The sequence below is a fragment of the Haliotis rubra genome, unplaced genomic scaffold (genome assembly GCF_003918875.1).
Source record: "Haliotis rubra isolate DU_JTF1 unplaced genomic scaffold, ASM391887v1 Scf116, whole genome shotgun sequence".
Classification (NCBI taxonomy): domain Eukaryota; kingdom Metazoa; phylum Mollusca; class Gastropoda; order Lepetellida; family Haliotidae; genus Haliotis; species Haliotis rubra.
In genome coordinates, this window is record NW_025765070.1 from 509,936 (window position 1) to 530,245 (window position 20,310).

The following is a 20,310-nucleotide window of genomic DNA, read 5'->3' on the forward strand; positions in this document are numbered from 1 at the left end:
TGTCTGTACACCAGATGCAGCTGTGTATACCCTCACAGACAACCAGTGTATACCCTCACCTGGCCCCCAGCGTCTAACTGTGTACAGACAACCAGTGTATACCCTCACCTGGCCCCCAGCGTGTAACTGTGTACAGACAACCAGTGTATACCCTCACCTGGCCCCCAGCGTCTAACTGTGTACAGACAACCAGTGTATACCCTCACCTGGCCCCCAGCGTCTAACTGTGTACAGACAACCAGTGTATACCCTCACCTGGCCCCCAGTGTGTAACTGTGTACAGACAACCAGTGTATACCCTCACCTGGCCCCCAGCTGCCTAACTGTGTACAGACAACCAGTGTATACCCTCACCTGGCCCCCCAGTCTGTAACTGTGTACAGACAACCAGTGTATACCCTCACCTGGCCCCCAGTCTGTAACTGTGTACAGACAACCAGTGTATACCCTCACCTGGCCCCCAGTGTGTAACTGTGTACAGACAACCAGTGTATACCCTCACCTGGCCCCCAGTGTCTAACTGTGTACAGACAACCAGTGTATACCCCCTCACCTGGTCCCCAGTCTAACTGTGTACAGACAACCAGTGTATACCCCTCACCTGGTCCCCAGTGTGTAACTGTGTACAGACAACCAGTGTATACTCTCACCTGGCCCCCAGCGTCTAACTGTGTACAGACAACCAGTGTATACCCTCACCTGGTCCCCAGTGTGTAACTGTGTACAGACAACCAGTGTATACCCTCACCTGGCCCCCAGTGTGTAACTGTGTACAGACAACCAGTGTATACCCTCCCCTGGCCCCCAGTGTGTAACTGTGTACAGACAACCAGTGTATACCCTCACCTGGTTGTCTGTACAGACAACCAGTGTATACCCTCCTCACCTGGGTGTACTGAGCCAGAGGCATGCACTGATTGTCTGTACCTGAACAACGCTGGGGGCCAGTGTGATTATACTGGTCTCTGCTACTGTGTACAGGAGCAAGGCCAGTGTCTGGTTATCTGTACCTGGTTGGCCACCTTCGAAGGCAGTACCTGTGTACAGACAACCAGTGTATATCCCTCACCTGGTCCCCAGTGTCTAACTGTGTACAGACAACCAGTGTATACCCTCACCTGGTCCCCAGTGTGTAACTGTGTACAGACAACCAGTGTATACCCTCACCTGGTCCCCAGCGTTTAACTGTGTACAGACAACTGGTTGTCTGTGTACCTGCCTGGCCAAGGGTGAGGGGCCAGTGGTATACTGTACACCTCACCAGTGTATACCCTCACCTGGCCCCCAGCGTCTAACTGTGTACAGACAACCAGTGTATACCCTCACCTGGCCCCCAGCGTCTAACTGTGTACAGACAACCAGTGTATACCCTCACCTGGCCCCAGCGTCTAACTGTGTACAGACAACCAGTGTATACCCTCACCTGGCCCCCAGCGTGCTGGTGTGTACAGACAACCAGTGTATACCCTCACCTGGCCCCCAGTGTGTAACTGTGTACAGACAACCAGTGTATACCCTCACCTGGCCCCCAGCGTCTAACTGTGTACAGACAACCAGTGTATACCCTCACCTGGTCCCCAGCGTCTAACTGTGTACAGACAACCAGTGTATACCCTCACCTGGCCCCAGTGTGTAACTGTGTACAGACAACCAGTGTATACTCTCACCTGGCCCCCAGCGTCTAACTGTGTACAGACAACCAGTGTGTACCCTCACCTGGCCCCCAGCGTCTAATTGTGTACAGACAACCAGTGTATACCCTCACCTGGCCCCCAGTGTGTAACTGTGTACAGACAACCAGTGTATACCCTCACCTGGCCCCCAGTGTGTAACTGTGTACAGACAACCAGTGTATACCCTCACCTGGCCCCCAGCGTCTAACTGTGTACAGACAACCAGTGTATACCCTCACCTGGTCCCAGCGTCTAACTGTGTACAGACAACCTGTGTATACCCTCCCCGGGCCCCCAGTCTGTAACTGTGTACAGACAACCAGTGTATACTCTCACCTGGCCCCCAGCATCTAACTGTGTACAGACAACCAGTGTATACCCTCACCTGGTCCCCAGTGTGTAACTGTGTACAGACAACCAGTGTATACCCTCACCTGGCCCCCAGTGTGTAACTGTGTACAGACAACCAGTGTATACTCTCACCTGGCCCCCAGCTTCTAACTGTGTACAGACAACCAGTGTATACCCTCACCTGGCCCCCAGTGTGTAACTGTGTACAGACAACCAGTGTATACCCTCACCTGGCCCCCAGTGTGTAACTGTGTACAGACAACCAGTGTATACCCTCCCTGGGCCCCAGTGTGTAACTGTGTACAGACAACCAGTGTATACCCTCACCTGGCCCCCAGTGTCTAACTGTGTACAGACAACCAGTGTATACCCTCACCTGGCCCCCAGTGTGTAACTGTGTACAGACAACCAGTGTATACCCTCACCTGGTCCCCAGCGTCTAACTGTGTACAGACAACCAGTGTATACCCTCACCTGGTCCCCAGTGTGTAACTGTGTACAGACAACCAGTGTATACCCTCACCTGGCCCCCAGCTGCCTAACTGTGTACAGACAACCAGTGTATACCCTCACCTGGTCCCCAGTGTGTAACTGTGTACAGACAACCAGTGTATACCCTCACCTGGCCCCCAGTGTGTAACTGTGTACAGACAACCAGTGTATACCCTCCCCGGGCCCCCAGTGTGTAACTGTGTACAGACAACCAGTGTATACCCTCACCTGGTTGTCTGGAATGGCTCGTGGGGGCCAGTGAATTGCTTCACCTGGTTGTCTGGTGTACCTGAATATCTGTACTGAACGGTGGGGGCAGGGTCACCTGGTTAATCTGAGGGAGTCAGCACTGATTAGATGCCTATTAGGTGGTTTAGTACTGGCTGAGTGTACAGACAACCAGTGTATATCCCTCACCTGGTCCCCAGTGTCTAACTGTGTACAGACAACCAGTGTATACCCTCACCTGGTCCCCAGTGTGTGGCTGTGTACAGACAACCAGTGTATACCCTCACCTGGTCCCTGGCGTTTAACTGTGTACAGACAGCTTGTGTGTACACCCTCAGATGCTGGGGTTGTGGTGTGGTATAACTGTTGTCAGACAACCAGTGTATACCCTCACCTGGCCCCAAGCGTCTAACTGTGTACAGACAACCAGTGTATGCCCTCACCTGGCCCCCAGCGTCTAATGTGTACAGACAACCAGTGTATACCCTCACCTGGCCCCAGCGTCTAACTGTGTACAGACAACCAGTGTATACCCTCACCTGGCTGGCGTCTAATTGTGTACAGACAACCAGTGTATACCCTCACCTGGCCCCAGTGTGTGTAACTGTGTACAGACAACCAGTGTATACCCTCACCTGGCCCCCAGCGTCTAACTGTGTACAGACAACCAGTGTATACCCTCCCCGGGCCCCCAGTGTGTAACTGTGTACAGACAACCAGTGTATACCCTCACCTTGTCCCCAGTGTGTAACTGTGTACAGACAACCAGTGTATACCCTCACCTGGCCCCCAGTGTGTAACTGTGTACAGACAACCAGTGTATACCCTCACCTGGTTCCCAGTGTGTAACTGTGTACAGACAACCCGTGTATACCCTCACCTGGTCCCCAGTGTGTAACTGTGTACAGACAACCAATGTATACCCTCACCTGGTCCCCAGCGTCTAACTGTGTACAGACAACCAGTGTATACCCTCACCTGGCCCCCAGCGTCTAACTGTGTACAGACAACCAGTGTATACCCTCCCTGGCCCCCAGTGTGTAACTGTGTACAGACAACCAGTGTATACTCTCACCTGGCCCCCAGCATCTAACTGTGTACAGACAACCAGTGTATACCCTCACCTGGTCCCCAGTGTGTAACTGTGTACAGACAACCAGTGTATACCCTCACCTGGCCCCCAGTGTGTAACTGTGTACAGACAACCAGTGTATACTCTCACCTGGCCCCAGCGTCTAACTGTGTACAGACAGACAACCAGTGTATACCCTCACCTGGCCCCCAGTGTGTAACTGTGTACAGACAACCAGTGTATACCCTCACCTGGCCCCCAGTGTGTAACTGTGTACAGACAACCAGTGTATACCCCTCACCTGGCCCCCAGGTGTGTAACTGTGTACAGACAACCAGTGTATACCCTCACCTGGCCCCAGCGTCTAACTGTGTACAGACAACCAGTGTATACCCCTCACCTGGGCCCCCAGTGTGTAACTGTGTACAGACAACCAGTGTATACTCTCACCTGGCCCCCAGCATCTAACTGTGTACAGACAACCAGTGTATACCCTCACCTGGTCCCCAGTGTGTAACTGTGTACAGACAACCAGTGTATACCCTCACCTGGCCCCAGTGTGTAACTGTGTACAGACAACCAGTGTATACTCCTCACCTGGCCCCCAGCGTGCCTAACTGTGTACAGACAACCAGTGTATACCCTCACCTGGCCCCCAGTGTGTAACTGTGTACAGACAACCAGTGTATACCCTCACCTGGCCCCCAGCCTGTAACTGTGTACAGACAACCAGTGTATACCCTCCCTGGCCCCCAGTGTGTAACTGTGTACAGACAACCAGTGTATACCCTCACCTGGCCCCCAGCTGTCTAACTGTGTACAGACAACCAGTGTATACCCTCACCTGGCCCCCAGTGTGTAACTGTGTACAGACAACCAGTGTATACCCTCACCTGGCCCCAGTGTGTAACTGTGTACAGACAACCAGTGTATACCCTCACCTGGCCCCCAGTGTGTAACTGTGTACAGACAACCAGTGTATACCCTCCTGGGGCCCCAGTGTGTAACTGTGTACAGACAACCAGTGTATACACCTCACCTGTCTGTCTGTGTACAGACACCAGTGTATACCCTGAGGGCCCCAGTGTGTAACTGTGTACAGACAACCAGTGTATACCCTCACCTGGTCCCCAGTGCCTAACTGTGTACAGACAACCAGTGTATACCCTCACCTGGCCCCCAGCGTGTAACTGTGTACAGACAACCAGTGTATACCCTCACCTGGTCCCCAGTGTCTAACTGTGTACAGACAACCAGTGTATACCCTCACCTGGTCCCCAGCCAGTGTATACCCTCACCTAACTGTGTACAGACAACCAGTGTATACCCTCACCTGGTCCCCAGTGTGTAACTGTGTACAGACAACCAGTGTATACCCTCACCTGGCCCCCAGTGTGTAACTGTGTACAGACAACCAGTGTATACCCTCACCTGGCCCCCAGTGTGTAACTGTGTACAGACAACCAGTGTATACCCTCACCTGGTTGTCTGTATATGCTAGGCCAGTGGTGATACACTGAGTTGTCTGTAGCTACCTAATAGACGCTGGCCAGGTGAGAATACACTGGTTGTCTGTACACAGTTAGACGCTAGTGTGGTGAGCCAAGATTGAAGTTGTCTGTACACAGTTAGATCTGTGGGGCCAGGTGAGGGTACTACACTGGTGAGGTACAGACAACCAGTGTATATCCCTCACCTGGTCCCCAGTGTCTAACTGTGTACAGACAACCAGTGTATACCCTCACCTGGTCCCCAGTGTGTAACTGTGTACAGACAACCAGTGTATACCCTCACCTGGTCCCCAGCAACCTGGTATACATAGCGTCTAACTGTGTACAGACACCTCACCAGTGTATACCCTCACCTGGCCCCCAGCGTCTAACTGTGTACAGACAACCAGTGTATACCCTCACCTGGCCCCCAGCTGTCTAACTGTGTACAGACAACCAGTGTATACCCTCACCTGGCCCCCAGCTGTCTAACTGTGTACAGACAACCAGTGTATACCCTCACCTGGTCCCCAGTGTGTAACTGTGTACAGACAACCAGTGTATACCCTCACCTGGCCCCCCAGTGTGTAACTGTGTACAGACAACCAGTGTATACCCTCACCTGGCCCCAGCGCCTAACTGTGTACAGACAACCAGTGTATACCCTCACCTGGCCCCCAGTGTGTAACTGTGTACAGACAACCAGTGTATACCCTCACCTGGCCCCCAGTGTGTAACTGTGTACAGACAACCAGTGTATACCCTCACCAACCAGGGCCCCCAGTGTGTAACTGTGTACAGACAACCAGTGTATACCCTCACCTGGCCCCCAGCTGCCTAACTGTGTACAGACAACCAGTGTATACCCTCACCTGGCCCCCAGTGTGTAACTGTGTACAGACAACCAGTGTATACTCTCACCTGGCCCCCAGCATCTAACTGTGTACAGACAACCAGTGTATACCCTCACCTGGTCCCCAGTGTGTAACTGTGTACAGACAACCAGTGTATACCCTCACCTGGCCCCCAGTGTGTAACTGTGTACAGACAACCAGTGTATACTCTCACCTGGCCCCCAGCGTCTAACTGTGTACAGACAACCAGTGTATACCCTCACCTGGCCCCCCAGTGTGTAACTGTGTACAGACAACCAGTGTATACCCTCACCTGGCCCCCCAGTGTGTAACTGTGTACAGACAACCAGTGTATACCCTCACCTGGCCCCCCGCAGTGTGTAACTGTGTACAGACAACCAGTGTATACCCTCACCTGGCCCCCAGCGTCTAACTGTGTACAGACAACCAGTGTATACCCTCACCTGGCCCCAGTGTGTAACTGTGTACAGACAACCAGTGTATACCCTCACCTGGCCCCCAGTGTGTAACTGTGTACAGACAACCAGTGTATACCCTCACCTGGCCCCCAGTGTGTAACTGTGTACAGACAACCAGTGTATACCCTCCCCAGGCCCCCAGTGTGTAACTGTGTACAGACAACCAGTGTATACTCACCTCACCTGTACCCAAATTATACGCTGGGGGCCAGTGTGTAACTGTGTACAGACAACCAGTGTATACCCTCACCTGGTCCCCAGCGTGTAACTGTGTACAGACAACCAGTGTATACCCTCACCTGGCCCCCAGTGTGTAACTGTGTACAGACAACCAGTGTATACCCTCACCTGGTCCCCAGCGTCTAACTGTGTACAGACAACCAGTGTATACCCTCACCTGGTCCCCAGTGTCTAACTGTGTACAGACAACCAGTGTATACCCTCACCTGGCCCCCAGCGTCTAACTGTGTACAGACAACCAGTGTATACCCTCACCTGGTCCCCAGTGTGTAACTGTGTACAGACAACCAGTGTATACCCTCACCTGGCCCCCAGTGTGTAACTGTGTACAGACAACCAGTGTATACCTCACCTGGCCCCCAGTGTGTAACTGTGTACAGACAACCAGTGTATACCCTCACCTGGTTGTCTGTACACAATTATACGCTGGGGGCCAGGTGGTATACACTGGTTGTCTGTACACTAGTATGCTGAGGGGGTGAGAGACTGAGTTGTCTGTACACTGATGTTAAGCTGAGGTGGAGGTGAGGTATACACTGATTGTCTGTACACAGTTAGACGCTGAAACCAGGTGAGGGTATACACTGGTGAGGTGTACAGACAACCAGTGTATATCCCTCACCTGGTCCCCAGTGTCTAACTGTGTACAGACAACCAGTGTATACCCTCACCTGGTCCCCAGTGTGTAACTGTGTACAGACAACCAGTGTATACCCTCACCTGGTCCCCAGCGTTTAACTGTGTATACTTGTCTGTAACGGTTAGGCAGCTGGGGGCACACTGAATGTTACACTGGTTGTCTGTACACCTCACCAGTGTAATATACCCTCACCTGGCCCCCAGCGTCTAACTGTGTACAGACAACCAGTGTATACCCTCACCTGGCCCCCAGCGTCTAATGTGTACAGACAACCAGTGTATACCCTCAACTGGCCCCCAGCGTCTAACTGTGTACAGACAACCAGTGTATACCCTCACCTGGCCCCCAGCGTCTAATTGTGTACAGACAACCAGTGTATACCCTCACCTGGCCCCCAGTGTGTAACTGTGTACAGACAACCAGTGTATACCCTCACCTGGCCCCCAGCGTCTAACTGTGTACAGACAACCAGTGTATACCCTCCCCGGGCCCCCAGTGTGTAACTGTGTACAGACAACCAGTGTATACCCTCACCTTGTCCCCAGTGTGTAACTGTGTACAGACAACCCGTGTATACCCTCACCTGGCCCCCAGTGTGTAACTGTGTACAGACAACCCGTGTATACCCTCACCTTGTTCCCAGTGTGTAACTGTACAGACAACCCGTGTATACCCTCACCTGGTCCCCAGTGTGTAACTGTGTACAGACAACCAATGTATACCCTCACCTGGTCCCCAGCGTCTAACTGTGTACAGACAACCAGTGTATACCCTCACCTGGCCCCCAGCGTCTAACTGTGTACAGACAACCAGTGTATACCTTCCCCGGGCCCCCAGTGTGTAACTGTGTACAGACAACCAGTGTATACTCTCACCTGGCCCCCAGCATCTAACTGTGTACAGACAACCAGTGTATACCCTCACCTGGTCCCCAGTGTGTAACTGTGTACAGACAACCAGTGTATACCCTCACCTGGCCCCCAGTGTGTAACTGTGTACAGACAACCAGTGTATACTCTCACCTGGCCCCCAGCGTCTAACTGTGTACAGACAACCAGTGTATACCCTCACCTGGCCCCCAGTGTGTAACTGTGTACAGACAACCAGTGTATACCCTCACCTGGCCCCCAGTGTGTAACTGTGTACAGACAACCAGTGTATACCCTCCCCTGGCCCCCAGTGTGTAACTGTGTACAGACAACCAGTGTATACCCTCACCTGGCCCCCAGCGTCTAACTGTGTACAGACAACCAGTGTATACCCTCACCTGGCCCCCAGTGTGTAACTGTGTACAGACAACCAGTGTATACTCTCACCTGGCCCCCAGCATCTAACTGTGTACAGACAACCAGTGTATACCCTCACCTGGTCCCCAGTGTGTAACTGTGTACAGACAACCAGTGTATACCCTCACCTGGCCCCCAGTGTGTAACTGTGTACAGACAACCAGTGTATACTCTCACCTGGCCCCCAGCGTCTAACTGTGTACAGACAACCAGTGTATACCCTCACCTGGCCCCCAGTGTGTAACTGTGTACAGACAACCAGTGTATACCCTCACCTGGCCCCCAGTGTGTAACTGTGTACAGACAACCAGTGTATACCCTCCCCTGGCCCCCAGTGTGTAACTGTGTACAGACAACCAGTGTATACCCTCACCTGGCCCCAGCGCCTAACTGTGTACAGACAACCAGTGTATACCCTCACCTGGCCCCCAGTGTGTGTAACTGTGTACAGACAACCAGTGTATACCCTCACCTGGCCCCAGTGTGTAACTGTGTACAGACAACCAGTGTATACCCTCACCTGGCCCCCAGTGTGTAACTGTGTACAGACAACCAGTGTATACCCTCCCTGGCCCCCAGTGTGTAACTGTGTACAGACAACCAGTGTATACCCTCACCTGGTTGTCTGTACACAATTATACGCTGGGGGCCAGTGTGTAACTGTGTACAGACAACCAGTGTATACCCTCACCTGGTCCCCAGCGTCTAACTGTGTACAGACAACCAGTGTATACCCTCACCTGGTTCCCAGTGTGTAACTGTGTAGAGACAACCAGTGTATACCCTCACCTGGCCCCCAGCGTCCAATCTGTAACTGTTTACAGACAACCAGTGCCCATCCCCTCACCTGGTCCCCAGTGTCTAACAGTGCCCATCCCCTCACCTGGTCCCCAGTGTCTAACAGTGTCCATCCCCTCACTTGGTCCCCAGTGCCTAACAGTGTCCATCCCCTCACCTGGTCCCCAGTGTCTAACAGTGCCCATCCCCTCACCTGGTCCCCAGTGTCTAACAGTGTCCATCCCCTCACTTGGTCCCAAGTGCCCAACAGTGTCCATCCCCTCACCTGGTCCCCAGTGTCTAACAGTGCCCATCCCCTATCCTGGTCCCTAGAGTTTAACAGTGGCCATCCCCTAACCTGGTCCCTAGAGTTTAAAAGTGCCCATCCCCTAACCTGGTCCACTGTGTACAGACAACCAGCTCATATACTGATTGTGAGTGGTCAACATGCTCTCAGAGCAAGGGATGGATTCAAGAATCCTTCAGGAATTCTAATGTCAGTTTCTTTCTTATTCAGCAACTCCACCAAAAACTTAGAGAAGTTGATCGGGAACTATTTCTACCAGACATTTGACTTTGTGGCTGACTACAGCATGGAGGTAAGCGACCACCTGTGCTGAGCCTACACAACATCCTAGTTCTGGAGGATACTCCTTTCAGTCAGATAACACCCTTTTTCTGGAGGAATACTCCTTTCAGTCAGATAACATCCTAGTTCTGGAGGATACTCCTTTCAGTCAGATAACATCCCAGTTCTGGAGGATACTCCTTTCAGTCAGATAACATCCTAGTTCTGGAGGAATACTCCTTTCGGTCAGATAACATCCTAGTTCTGGAGGATACTCCTTTCAGTCAAATAACATCTCAGTTCTGGAGGAATACTCCTTTCAGTCAGGTAACATCCTAGTTCTGGAGGATACTCCTTTCAGTCAAATAACATCTTAGTTCTGGAGGAATACTCCTTTCAGTCAGGTAACATCCTAGTTCTGGAGGATACTCCTTTCAGTCAAATAACATCTTAGTTCTGGAGGAATACTCCTTTCAGTCAGGTAACATCCTAGTTCTGGAGGATACTCCTTTCAGTCAAATAACATCTTAGTTCTGGAGGAATACTCCTTTCAGTCAGATAACATCCTAGTTCTGGAGGAATACTCCTTTCAGTCAGGTAGCATCCTTGTTCTGGAGGAAAACTCCTTTCAGTCAGGTAACATCCTAGTTCTGGAGGAATGCTCCTTTCAGTCAGATAACATCCTAGTTCTGGAGGATACTCCTTTCAGTCAGATAACATCCCAGTTCTGGAGGATACTCCTTTCAGTCAGATAACATCCTAGTTCTGGAGGAATACTCCTTTCGGTCAGATAACATCCTAGTTCTGGAGGATACTCCTTTCAGTCAAATAACATCTTAGTTCTGGAGGAATACTCCTTTCAGTGAGGTAACATCCTAGTTCTGGAGGATACTCCTTTCAGTCAAATAACATCTTAGTTCTGGAGGAATACTCCTTTCAGTCAGGTAACATCCTAGTTCTGGAGGATACTCCTTTCAGTCAAATAACATCTTAGTTCTGGAGGAATACTCCTTTCAGTCAGGTAACATCCTAGTTCTGGAGGATACTCCTTTCAGTCAAATAACATCTTAGTTCTGGAGGAATACTCCTTTCAGTCAGGTAACATCCTAGTTCTGGAGGATACTCCTTTCAGTCAAATAACATCTTAGTTCTGGAGGAATACTCCTTTCAGTCAGATAACATCCTAGTTCTGGAGAAATACTCCTTTCAGTCAGGTAGCATCCTAGTTCTGGAGGAATACTCCTTTCAGTCAGGTAACATCCTAGTTCTGGAGGAATGCTCCTTTCAGTCAGGTAACACCCTAGTTCTGGAGGAATACTCCTTTCAGTCAGGTAACACCCTAGTTCTGGAGGAATACTCCTTTCAGAGAGGTAACATCCTTGTTCTTGATGAAAACTACTTTCAGGTAACATCCTAGTTCTGGAGGAATACTCCTTTCAGTCAGGCAACACCTTATCTGGAGGAATACTCCTTTCAGTCAGGTAACATCCTAGTTCTGGAGGAATACTCCTTTCAGTCAGGTAACATCCTAGTTCGGGAGGAATATACCTTACAGTCAGGTAACATCCTAGTTCTGGAGGAATTCTCTTTACAGTCAGGTAACATCTTAGTTCTGGAGGAATACTCCTTTGGGTCAGGTAACATCTTAGTTCTGGAGGAATACTCCTTTCGGTCAGGCAACACCCTAGTTCTGGAGGAATACTCCTTTCAGTCAGGTAACATCCTAGTTCAGGAGAAATACTCCTTTCAGTCAGGTAACATCCTAGTTCTGGAGGAATACTCCTTTCAGTCAGGCAACACCCTAGTTCTGGAGGAATACTCCTTTCAGTCAGGTAACATCCTTGTTCAGGAGGAATACTCCTTTCAGTCAGGTAACACCCTAGTTCAGGAGGAATACTCCTTTCAGTCAGGTAACATCCTAGTTCTGAAGGAATATTCCTTTCAGTCAGGTAACATCCTAGTTCTGGAGGAATACTCCTTTTGGTCAGGTAACATCTTAGTTCTGGAGGAATACTCCTTTCAGTCAGGTAGCATCCTTGTTCTGGAGGAAAACTCCTTTCAGTCAGGTAACATCCTAGTTCTGGAGGAATGCTCCTTTCAGTCAGGTAAGACCCTAGTTCTGTAGGAATACTCCTTTCAGTCAGGTAACATCCTTGTTTTGGAGGAATACTCCTTTCAATCAGGTAACATCCTAGTTCAGGAGGAATACTCCTTTCAGTCAGGCAACACCCTAGTTCTGGAGGATACTCCTTTCAGTCAGGTAACATCCTAGTTCTGGAGGAATACTCCTTTCAGTCAGGTATCATCCTTGTTTTGGAGGAATACTCCTTTCAATCAGGTAACATCCTAGTTCTGGAGGAATACTCCTTTCAGTCAGGCAACACCCTAGTTCTGGAGGATACTCCTTTCAGTCAGGTAACATCCTAGTTCAGGAGGAATACTACTTTCAGTCAGGTAACATCCTAGTTCTGGAGGATACTCCTTTCAGTCAGGTAACACCCTAGTTCTGGAGGAATACTCCTTACAGTCAGGTAACATCCTTGTTCAGGAGGAATACTCCTTTCAGTCAGGTAACATCCTAGTTCAGGAGTAATACTCCTTTCAGTCAGGTAACATCCTAGTTCAGGAGTAATACTCCTTTCAGTCAGGTAACAACCTCGTTCTGGAGGAATACTCCTTTCAGTCAAATAACATCTTAGTTCTGGAGGAATACTCCTTTCAGTCAGGTAACATCCTAGTTCTGGAGGATACTCCTTTCAGTCAAATAACATCTTAGTTCTGGAGGAATACTCCTTTCAGTCAGATAACATCCTAGTTCTGGAGAAATACTCCTTTCAGTCAGGTAGCATCCTAGTTCTGGAGGAATACTCCTTTCAGTCAGGTAGCATCCTTGTTCTGGAGGAAAACTCCTTTCAGTCAGGTAACATCCTAGTTCTGGAGGAATGCTCCTTTCAGTCAGGTAACACCCTAGTTCTGGAGGAATACTCCTTTCAGTCAGGTAACACCCTAGTTCTGGAGGAATACTCCTTTCAGAGAGGTAACATCCTTGTTCTTGATGAAAACTCCTTTCAGGTAACATCCTAGTTCTGGAGGAATACTCCTTTCAGTCAGGCAACACCTTATCTGGAGGAATACTCCTTTCAGTCAGGTAACATCCTAGTTCTGGAGGAATACTCCTTTCAGTCAGGTAACATCCTAGTTCGGGAGGAATATACCTTACAGTCAGGTAACATCCTAGTTCTGGAGGAATTCTCTTTACAGTCAGGTAACATCTTAGTTCTGGAGGAATACTCCTTTGGGTCAGGTAACATCTTAGTTCTGGAGGAATACTCTGTTCGGTCAGGCAACACCCTAGTTCTGGAGGAATACTCCTTTCAGTCAGGTAACATCCTAGTTCAGGAGAAATACTCCTTTCAGTCAGGTAACATCCTAGTTCTGGAGGAATACTCCTTTCAGTCAGGCAACACCCTAGTTCTGGAGGAATACTCCTTTCAGTCAGGTAACATCCTTGTTCAGGAGGAATACTCCTTTCAGTCAGGTAACACCCTAGTTCAGGAGGAATACTCCTTTCAGTCAGGTAACATCCTAGTTCTGAAGGAATATTCCTTTCAGTCAGGTAACATCCTAGTTCTGGAGGAATACTCCTTTTGGTCAGGTAACATCTTAGTTCTGGAGGAATACTCCTTTCAGTCAGGTAGCATCCTTGTTCTGGAGGAAAACTCCTTTCAGTCAGGTAACATCCTAGTTCTGTAGGAATGCTCCTTTCAGTCAGGTAAGACCCTAGTTCTGTAGGAATACTCCTTTCAGTCAGGTAACATCCTTGTTTTGGAGGAATACTCCTTTCAATCAGGTAACATCCTAGTTCAGGAGGAATACTCCTTTCAGTCAGGCAACACCCTAGTTCTGGAGGATACTCCTTTCAGTCAGGTAACATCCTAGTTCTGGAGGAATACTCCTTTCAGTCAGGTATCATCCTTGTTTTGGAGGAATACTCCTTTCAATCAGGTAACATCCTAGTTCTGGAGGAATACTCCTTTCAGTCAGGCAACACCCTAGTTCAGGATACTCCTTCCAACACCCTAGTTCTGGAGGAATACTCCTTTCAGTCAGGTAACATCCTAGTTCTGGAGGAATACTCCTTTCAGTCAGGTATCATCCTTGTTTTGGAGGAATACTCCTTTCAATCAGGTAACATCCTAGTTCTGGAGGAATACTCCTTTCAGTCAGGCAACACCCTAGTTCTGGAGGATACTCCTTTCAGTCAGGCAACACCCTAGTTCTGGAGGAATACTCCTTTCAGTCAGGTAACATCCTTGTTCAGGAGGAATACTCCTTTCAGTCAGGTAACATCCTAGTTCAGGAGTAATACTCCTTTCAGTCAGGTAACATCCTAGTTCAGGAGTAATACTCCTTTCAGTCAGGTAACAACCTCGTTCTGGAGGAATACTCCTTTCAGTCAGATAACATCCTAGTTCTGGAGGAATACTGTTTACAGTCAGGTAACATGCTAGTTCTGGAGGAGTACTCTTTACCGTCAGGTAACACCCTTGTTCTGGAGGAATACTCTTTTCAGTCAGGCAACACCCTAGTTCTGGAGGAATACTCCTTTCAGTCAGGCATTATCCTAGTTCTGGAGGAATACTCCTTTCAGTCAGGTAACATCCTTGTTCTGGAGGAATACTCCTTTCAGTCAGGTAAGACCCTAGTTCTGGAGGAATACTCCTTTCAGTCAGGTAACATCCTAGTTCTGGAGGAATACTCCTTACAGTCAGGTAGCATCCTAGTTCTGGAGGAATACTCCTTTCAGTCAGGTAACATCCTAGTTCTTGAGGAATACTCCTTTCAGTCAGGCAACACCCTTGTTCTGGAGGAATACTCCTTTCAGTCAAGTAACATCCTAGTTCTGGAGGAATACTCCTTTCAGTCAGGTAACATCCTAGTTCGGGAGGAATATTCCTTACAGTCAGGTAACATCCTAGTTCTGGAGGAAAACTCCTTTCAGTCAGGTAACATCCTAGTTCTTGAGGAATACTCCTTTCAGTCAGGTAACATCCTAGTTCTGGAGGAATACTGCTTTCAGTCAGGTAACACCCTTGTTCTGGAGGAATACTCCTTACAGTCAGGTAACACCCTAGTTCTGGAGGAATACTCCTTTCAGTCAGGCAACACCCTAGTTCTGGAGGAATACTCCTTGCAGTCAGATAACATCCTAGTTCTGGAGGAATACTCCTTTCATTAAGGTAACATCCTAGTTCTGGAGAATACTCTAACAAGCAAGTAACATCCTAGTTCTGGAGGAATACTCCTTACATTCAGGTAACATCCTAGTTCTGGAGGAATACTCCTTTCAGTCAGGTAACATCCTTGTTCAGGAGGAATACTCCTTTCAGTCAGGCAACACCCTAGTTCAGGAGGAATACTCCTTTCAGTCAGGTAACATCTTAGTTCTGGAGGAATACTCCTTTCAGTCAGGTAACATCCTTGTTTTGGAGGAATACTCCTTTCAATCAGGTAACATCCTAGTTCTGGAGGAATACTCCTTTCAGTCAGGCAACACCCTAGTTCTGGAGGATACTCCTTTCAGTCAGGTAACATCCTTGTTCTGGAGGAATACTCCTTTCAGTCAGGTATCATCCTTGTTCTGGAGGAATACTCCTTTCAGTCAGGTAACATCCTTGTTCTTGAGGAATACTCCTTTCAGTCAGGTAACATCCTAGTTCTGGAGGAATACTCCTTTCAGTCAGGTAACATCCTAGTTCTGGAGGAATACTCTTTACAGTCAGGTAACATCTTAGTTCTGGAGGAATACTCTGTTAGGTCAGGCAACACCCTAGTTCTGGAGGAATACTCCTTACAGTCAGGTAACACCCTAGTTCTGGAGGAATACTCCTTTCAGTCAGGCAACACCCTAGTTCTGGAGGAATACTCCTTGCAGTCAGATAACATCCTAGTTCTGGAGGAATACTCCTTTCAGTCAGGTAACATCCTAGTTCTGGAGAATACTCTAACAAGCAAGTAACATCCTAGTTCTGGAGGAATACTCCTTACATTCAGGTAACATCCTAGTTCTGGAGGAATACTCCTTTCAGTCAGGTAACATCCTTGTTCTGGAGGAATACTCCTTTCAGTCAGGCAACACCCTAGTTCAGGAGGAATACTCCTTTCAGTCAGGTAACATCTTAGTTCTGGAGGAATACTCCTTTCAGTCAGGTAACATCCTTGTTTTGGAGGAATACTCCTTTCAATCAGGTAACATCCTAGTTCTGGAGGAAAACTCCTTTCAGTCAGGCAACACCCTAGTTCTGGAGGATACTCCTTTCAGTCAGGTAACATCCTAGTTCTGGAGGAATACTCCTTTCAGTCAGGTATCATCCTTGTTCTGGAGGAATACTCCTTTCAGTCAGGTAACATCCTTGTTCTTGAGGAATACTCCTTTCAGTCAGGTAACATCCTAGTTCTGGAGGAATACTCCTTTCAGTCAGGTAACATCCTAGTTCTGGAGGAATACTCTTTACAGTCAGGTAACATCTTAGTTCTGGAGGAATACTCTGTTAGGTCAGGCAACACCCTTGTTCTGGAGGAATACTCCTTTCAGTCAGGTAACATCCTTGTTCTGGAGGAATACTCCTTTCAGTCAGGTAACATCCTAGTTCTGAAGGAATACTCCTTTCAGTCAGGCAACATTCTAGTTCTGGAGGAATACTCCTTTCAGTCAGGTAACATCCTAGTTCTGGAGGAATACTCTTTACAGTCAGGTAACATCCTAGTTCTGGAGGAATACTCCTTTCAGTCAGGCAACACCCTAGTTCTGGAGGAATACTCCTTTCAGTCAGGTAACATCCTAGTTCAGGAGGAATACTCCTTTCAGTCAGGTAACATCCTAGGTCTGGAGGAATACTCCTTTCAGACAGGTAACATACAACGAGGAACAACTTTCCTATTGCAGACAATTTTTCTGACCTTACCAAGGCTGTCCTGTTTAATCGATGAAGAATGGCTGCATCCGGATACCTTCCAGTGCTGGGACACAGTGAAGTTGCGTGACTTGCATCGATGTCTGCCCCTGTACAATGTATCTTCCGGACTAAGAGAATGTGTTCCTGGGCCATGGAAGATAAAACCACCTGGTTAGTGAGCATGATGAGACAACAAACATCAAAGTTAGTCCACACATTCAAAACACACAACACATACAAGTAAACATATACAAACTCAAAGCAAACATTCAACAAGTCATGTAATAACACACACACACACAAATTCCAGCTCCATGCCCACATTCAACACACACACACACACACACAAACATGTGTCAGATTCCAAGCAGACACTCAGAGCACAGGTAAGGAGGGTCTGTGCACACATCAGGTAATGCTCAGTGCACTAAATGCACCCAAATCCACAGTCATGACGTCATGACAGACCATGCAGCACAGAACAGCACTAAACATCATGCATAGAGGATGCTTCTTTGTTGTAAACACTGATGCTGCCAGGTGTTGTATTTGTCAGGTGTAAGAGACACCAGTAGTGAAGACATTAATGACAGATTTCCTGTCATATAGTCCAGAAATAGTCTACTCATAGTATTCTTATGAATACATTCCTCTAAGAGCCTTTTCCCTGAAACTTATTTTTGAATCCACAGGTTCAACTTAAATAAAAAGCCCGTATATTTCTGTTGTCTTTCTTTCTAGTCCTCCAATAGATCAGGAGTTATCTCCCATAACCCAAAGACTGGGAAACTCATAATTTTTCCTGTGGCACATGATGGATGTGGTTACTTGTTTTTTGGAACATTTTGTCAAAGACGTTTTTCTAAGGTTTGGCTTATTTTGGCTGTCATGGGTAAGTAAATGGGCTCTGAATACATTTCATCCTCCCCCTTGTGTACACAAAAATTGCTCAGCCTGTGGAAAATGGTGTCCCCTTAGGTTCCACATGGAGATTGCTTGGACCGTGGAGACACTCTTTGCTCTTTTGTTTCCCGTTGTGATGCTTGTCAGTCGCTGTGTCCATCAGCTTTTGAGAAGTATGCTCTGGGCGTTAAGAAAGGTCAAGAAAAGATTACAACAAAGTGTTCTCCATGACTCCAGTCAAGATACCACAAGACCACAACTTTGATCTTACAAACTGTACATGCATTGATAGTTCTTGTACATTCAAGTGTCACTGTGGTCAGTAGGAGGACATCATATTTGTTTGTCGTTTGACACCACACTCAGCAAAGGTGTCGTACAGACCGCAGGGACAGTCTTCACAACAGAATGCAGTCAGCATATGAGCAGGAGAGTAGCTTCGAGATGCAGAGGCAGCATCATTTGCGAATATGCCCTTCATTCCAAGATAGGACCATTAATAGACGTTCTTCTTTCAGTTGTTCAGAGCATTTTACAGATGCTTTGGAGGATCTGGATTTTATGTCTATGGAATTAAGAATGGAATCATCAGATCACAATTCAGCCCATATGTGGATGCTCATTTACAGACAAGTTGGCTGCACTAAATGTCATATTGACAGAATCAATGCCATCTCTACCTGATCAAGAGGACTTAACAATGGAAATTCAGCAGCCAGAGGCTGCAAGTTACCTCAGTTATCCTTTCAGCCAAAGATCATCTAGGACTTGAATGAGTAATTTTCTCCACCCTATCCAGACCATGTCGGCCATTCATCTCTTCAGGCAAGGATTCTTATGTGACTGATAACAGAGATTTACCAGTCAAATCACCTTCACTTGATAAAGGAACAACGTCTTGCAGTTAGATTGCTGGAACATTTATCCATCAAGGAAGTGAGAATAAGCAATTTAGACGAAACTGCTTGGCTTATAAACAATATTCAGTGACTAAACTATTGGTTTGCCTCGGGAATTTCAGAAGATGCTTTCTTCAACTTATGAAGCTGATGCTGTGGATGATCCATCAACCATTAAGATGTTGATTGCAGGAGATACTATTCATATGATCCACAGCTCTGTTGACAGCATGGCAAAGACGTTTTTTTATTCTGTTGTGGCCTTCAGTAAATTATCTGTCATTTTTTTTTTCAACTGGAATCTTTCCCATAATTTTTTTCTATATTAACGTTTGGGAATTATTCATGATCCATCATGTTACGATAACTTACAGTTTCACTTTCTGGTATTTCATGGCTTTGCGCGTAGGAATGTCAACACCAGTCTTTAACAAATAGAAACTTGTAGATTTTAAAGCCTGCAGGCGTCAGCAGGCCCTGATAACCAACTGGCAAGTTAAAGTATTGCAAACACTGTATATAACTCCAACTTGAGGTTGATTGTTGTGAACCTGGAAACAATTCTTGCTGCATTTAGTGTGTCTAATGCCTCAAATTGTACACTTAAGAAATTAAGAGCAGGTTATATCCATTCAGCCATCATCAGAAGTACAGTTAGCAAGAAATGATGTCATAGTCCACCATAATATTAAATACAGCAGCAAGTCCATTTGTTGTATTATTAGATTGTGAGTTTTATGGGATGCACTCTGGGCCCACCAAGCCTCTGGGGGATTCATCAATCAAGTGTTCGTGGGACATATTCATAAGAATTTAGAATACTACCACTAACACTTGATGTAAAGGCCCATCCGTCCTTCCTCAAGATATTCCAGAGTATGCCTCCGTTGTTGTACCCAAGAAAACATTATGAGGTTTCCTGCACTTTAAGTGAAGGGAGATAACTCCTACAGATAGTTCATGGAGTACAACTGGTATATAGACAACACAAAACCATGGACTTTATGGACAAATTTTATTCAAGCTGCCCCTGTAGAATCAGAAACAGGTTTTAAAAAAAAGGCAATCAAGTGTTAGAGGTAGTATTCTAAGAATTATTTTGGATAATGTTCCAATATTTTGTCCTTTCCATTATTGGCAGTATCAGACACTGATGGTGCAGATGGAGAGGTGACGGAGGGCAATGTACAGAAGAAGATAATGCCGTGGCGTTTGATGACTCCTGATGAAGATTCCAACCCAGACAATGAGATGAATGTGAAGAAAGTTCACAAAGCTGGAGGGCTGGTCTTGATCACTTCACTCATTGACAAGTTACCCAACCTCGGAGGTAAGCTGACCAGCTCTCTTGGTTCCTTTAGAACAAATACTGTGTCCACTTCATGAACATGACATGTTACTA

General features: G+C 47.6%; 1 protein-coding gene across 2 annotated transcripts in view; it reads left to right on the forward strand.

Annotated features, from left to right (window-relative positions):
• LOC124256098 (probable methyltransferase TARBP1) overlaps positions 1-20,310 on the forward strand; it is a 163,452-nt gene that overhangs the window by 140,462 nt on the left and 2,680 nt on the right. For both annotated transcript variants that reach the window (XM_046690049.1, XM_046690041.1), the window contains exons 21-23: positions 10,100-10,181; positions 17,097-17,277; positions 20,050-20,238. In XM_046690049.1, the coding sequence (XP_046546005.1) occupies positions 10,100-10,181; positions 17,097-17,277; positions 20,050-20,238 (452 nt within the window). The remainder of the gene's footprint in view (positions 1-10,099; positions 10,182-17,096; positions 17,278-20,049; positions 20,239-20,310) is intronic.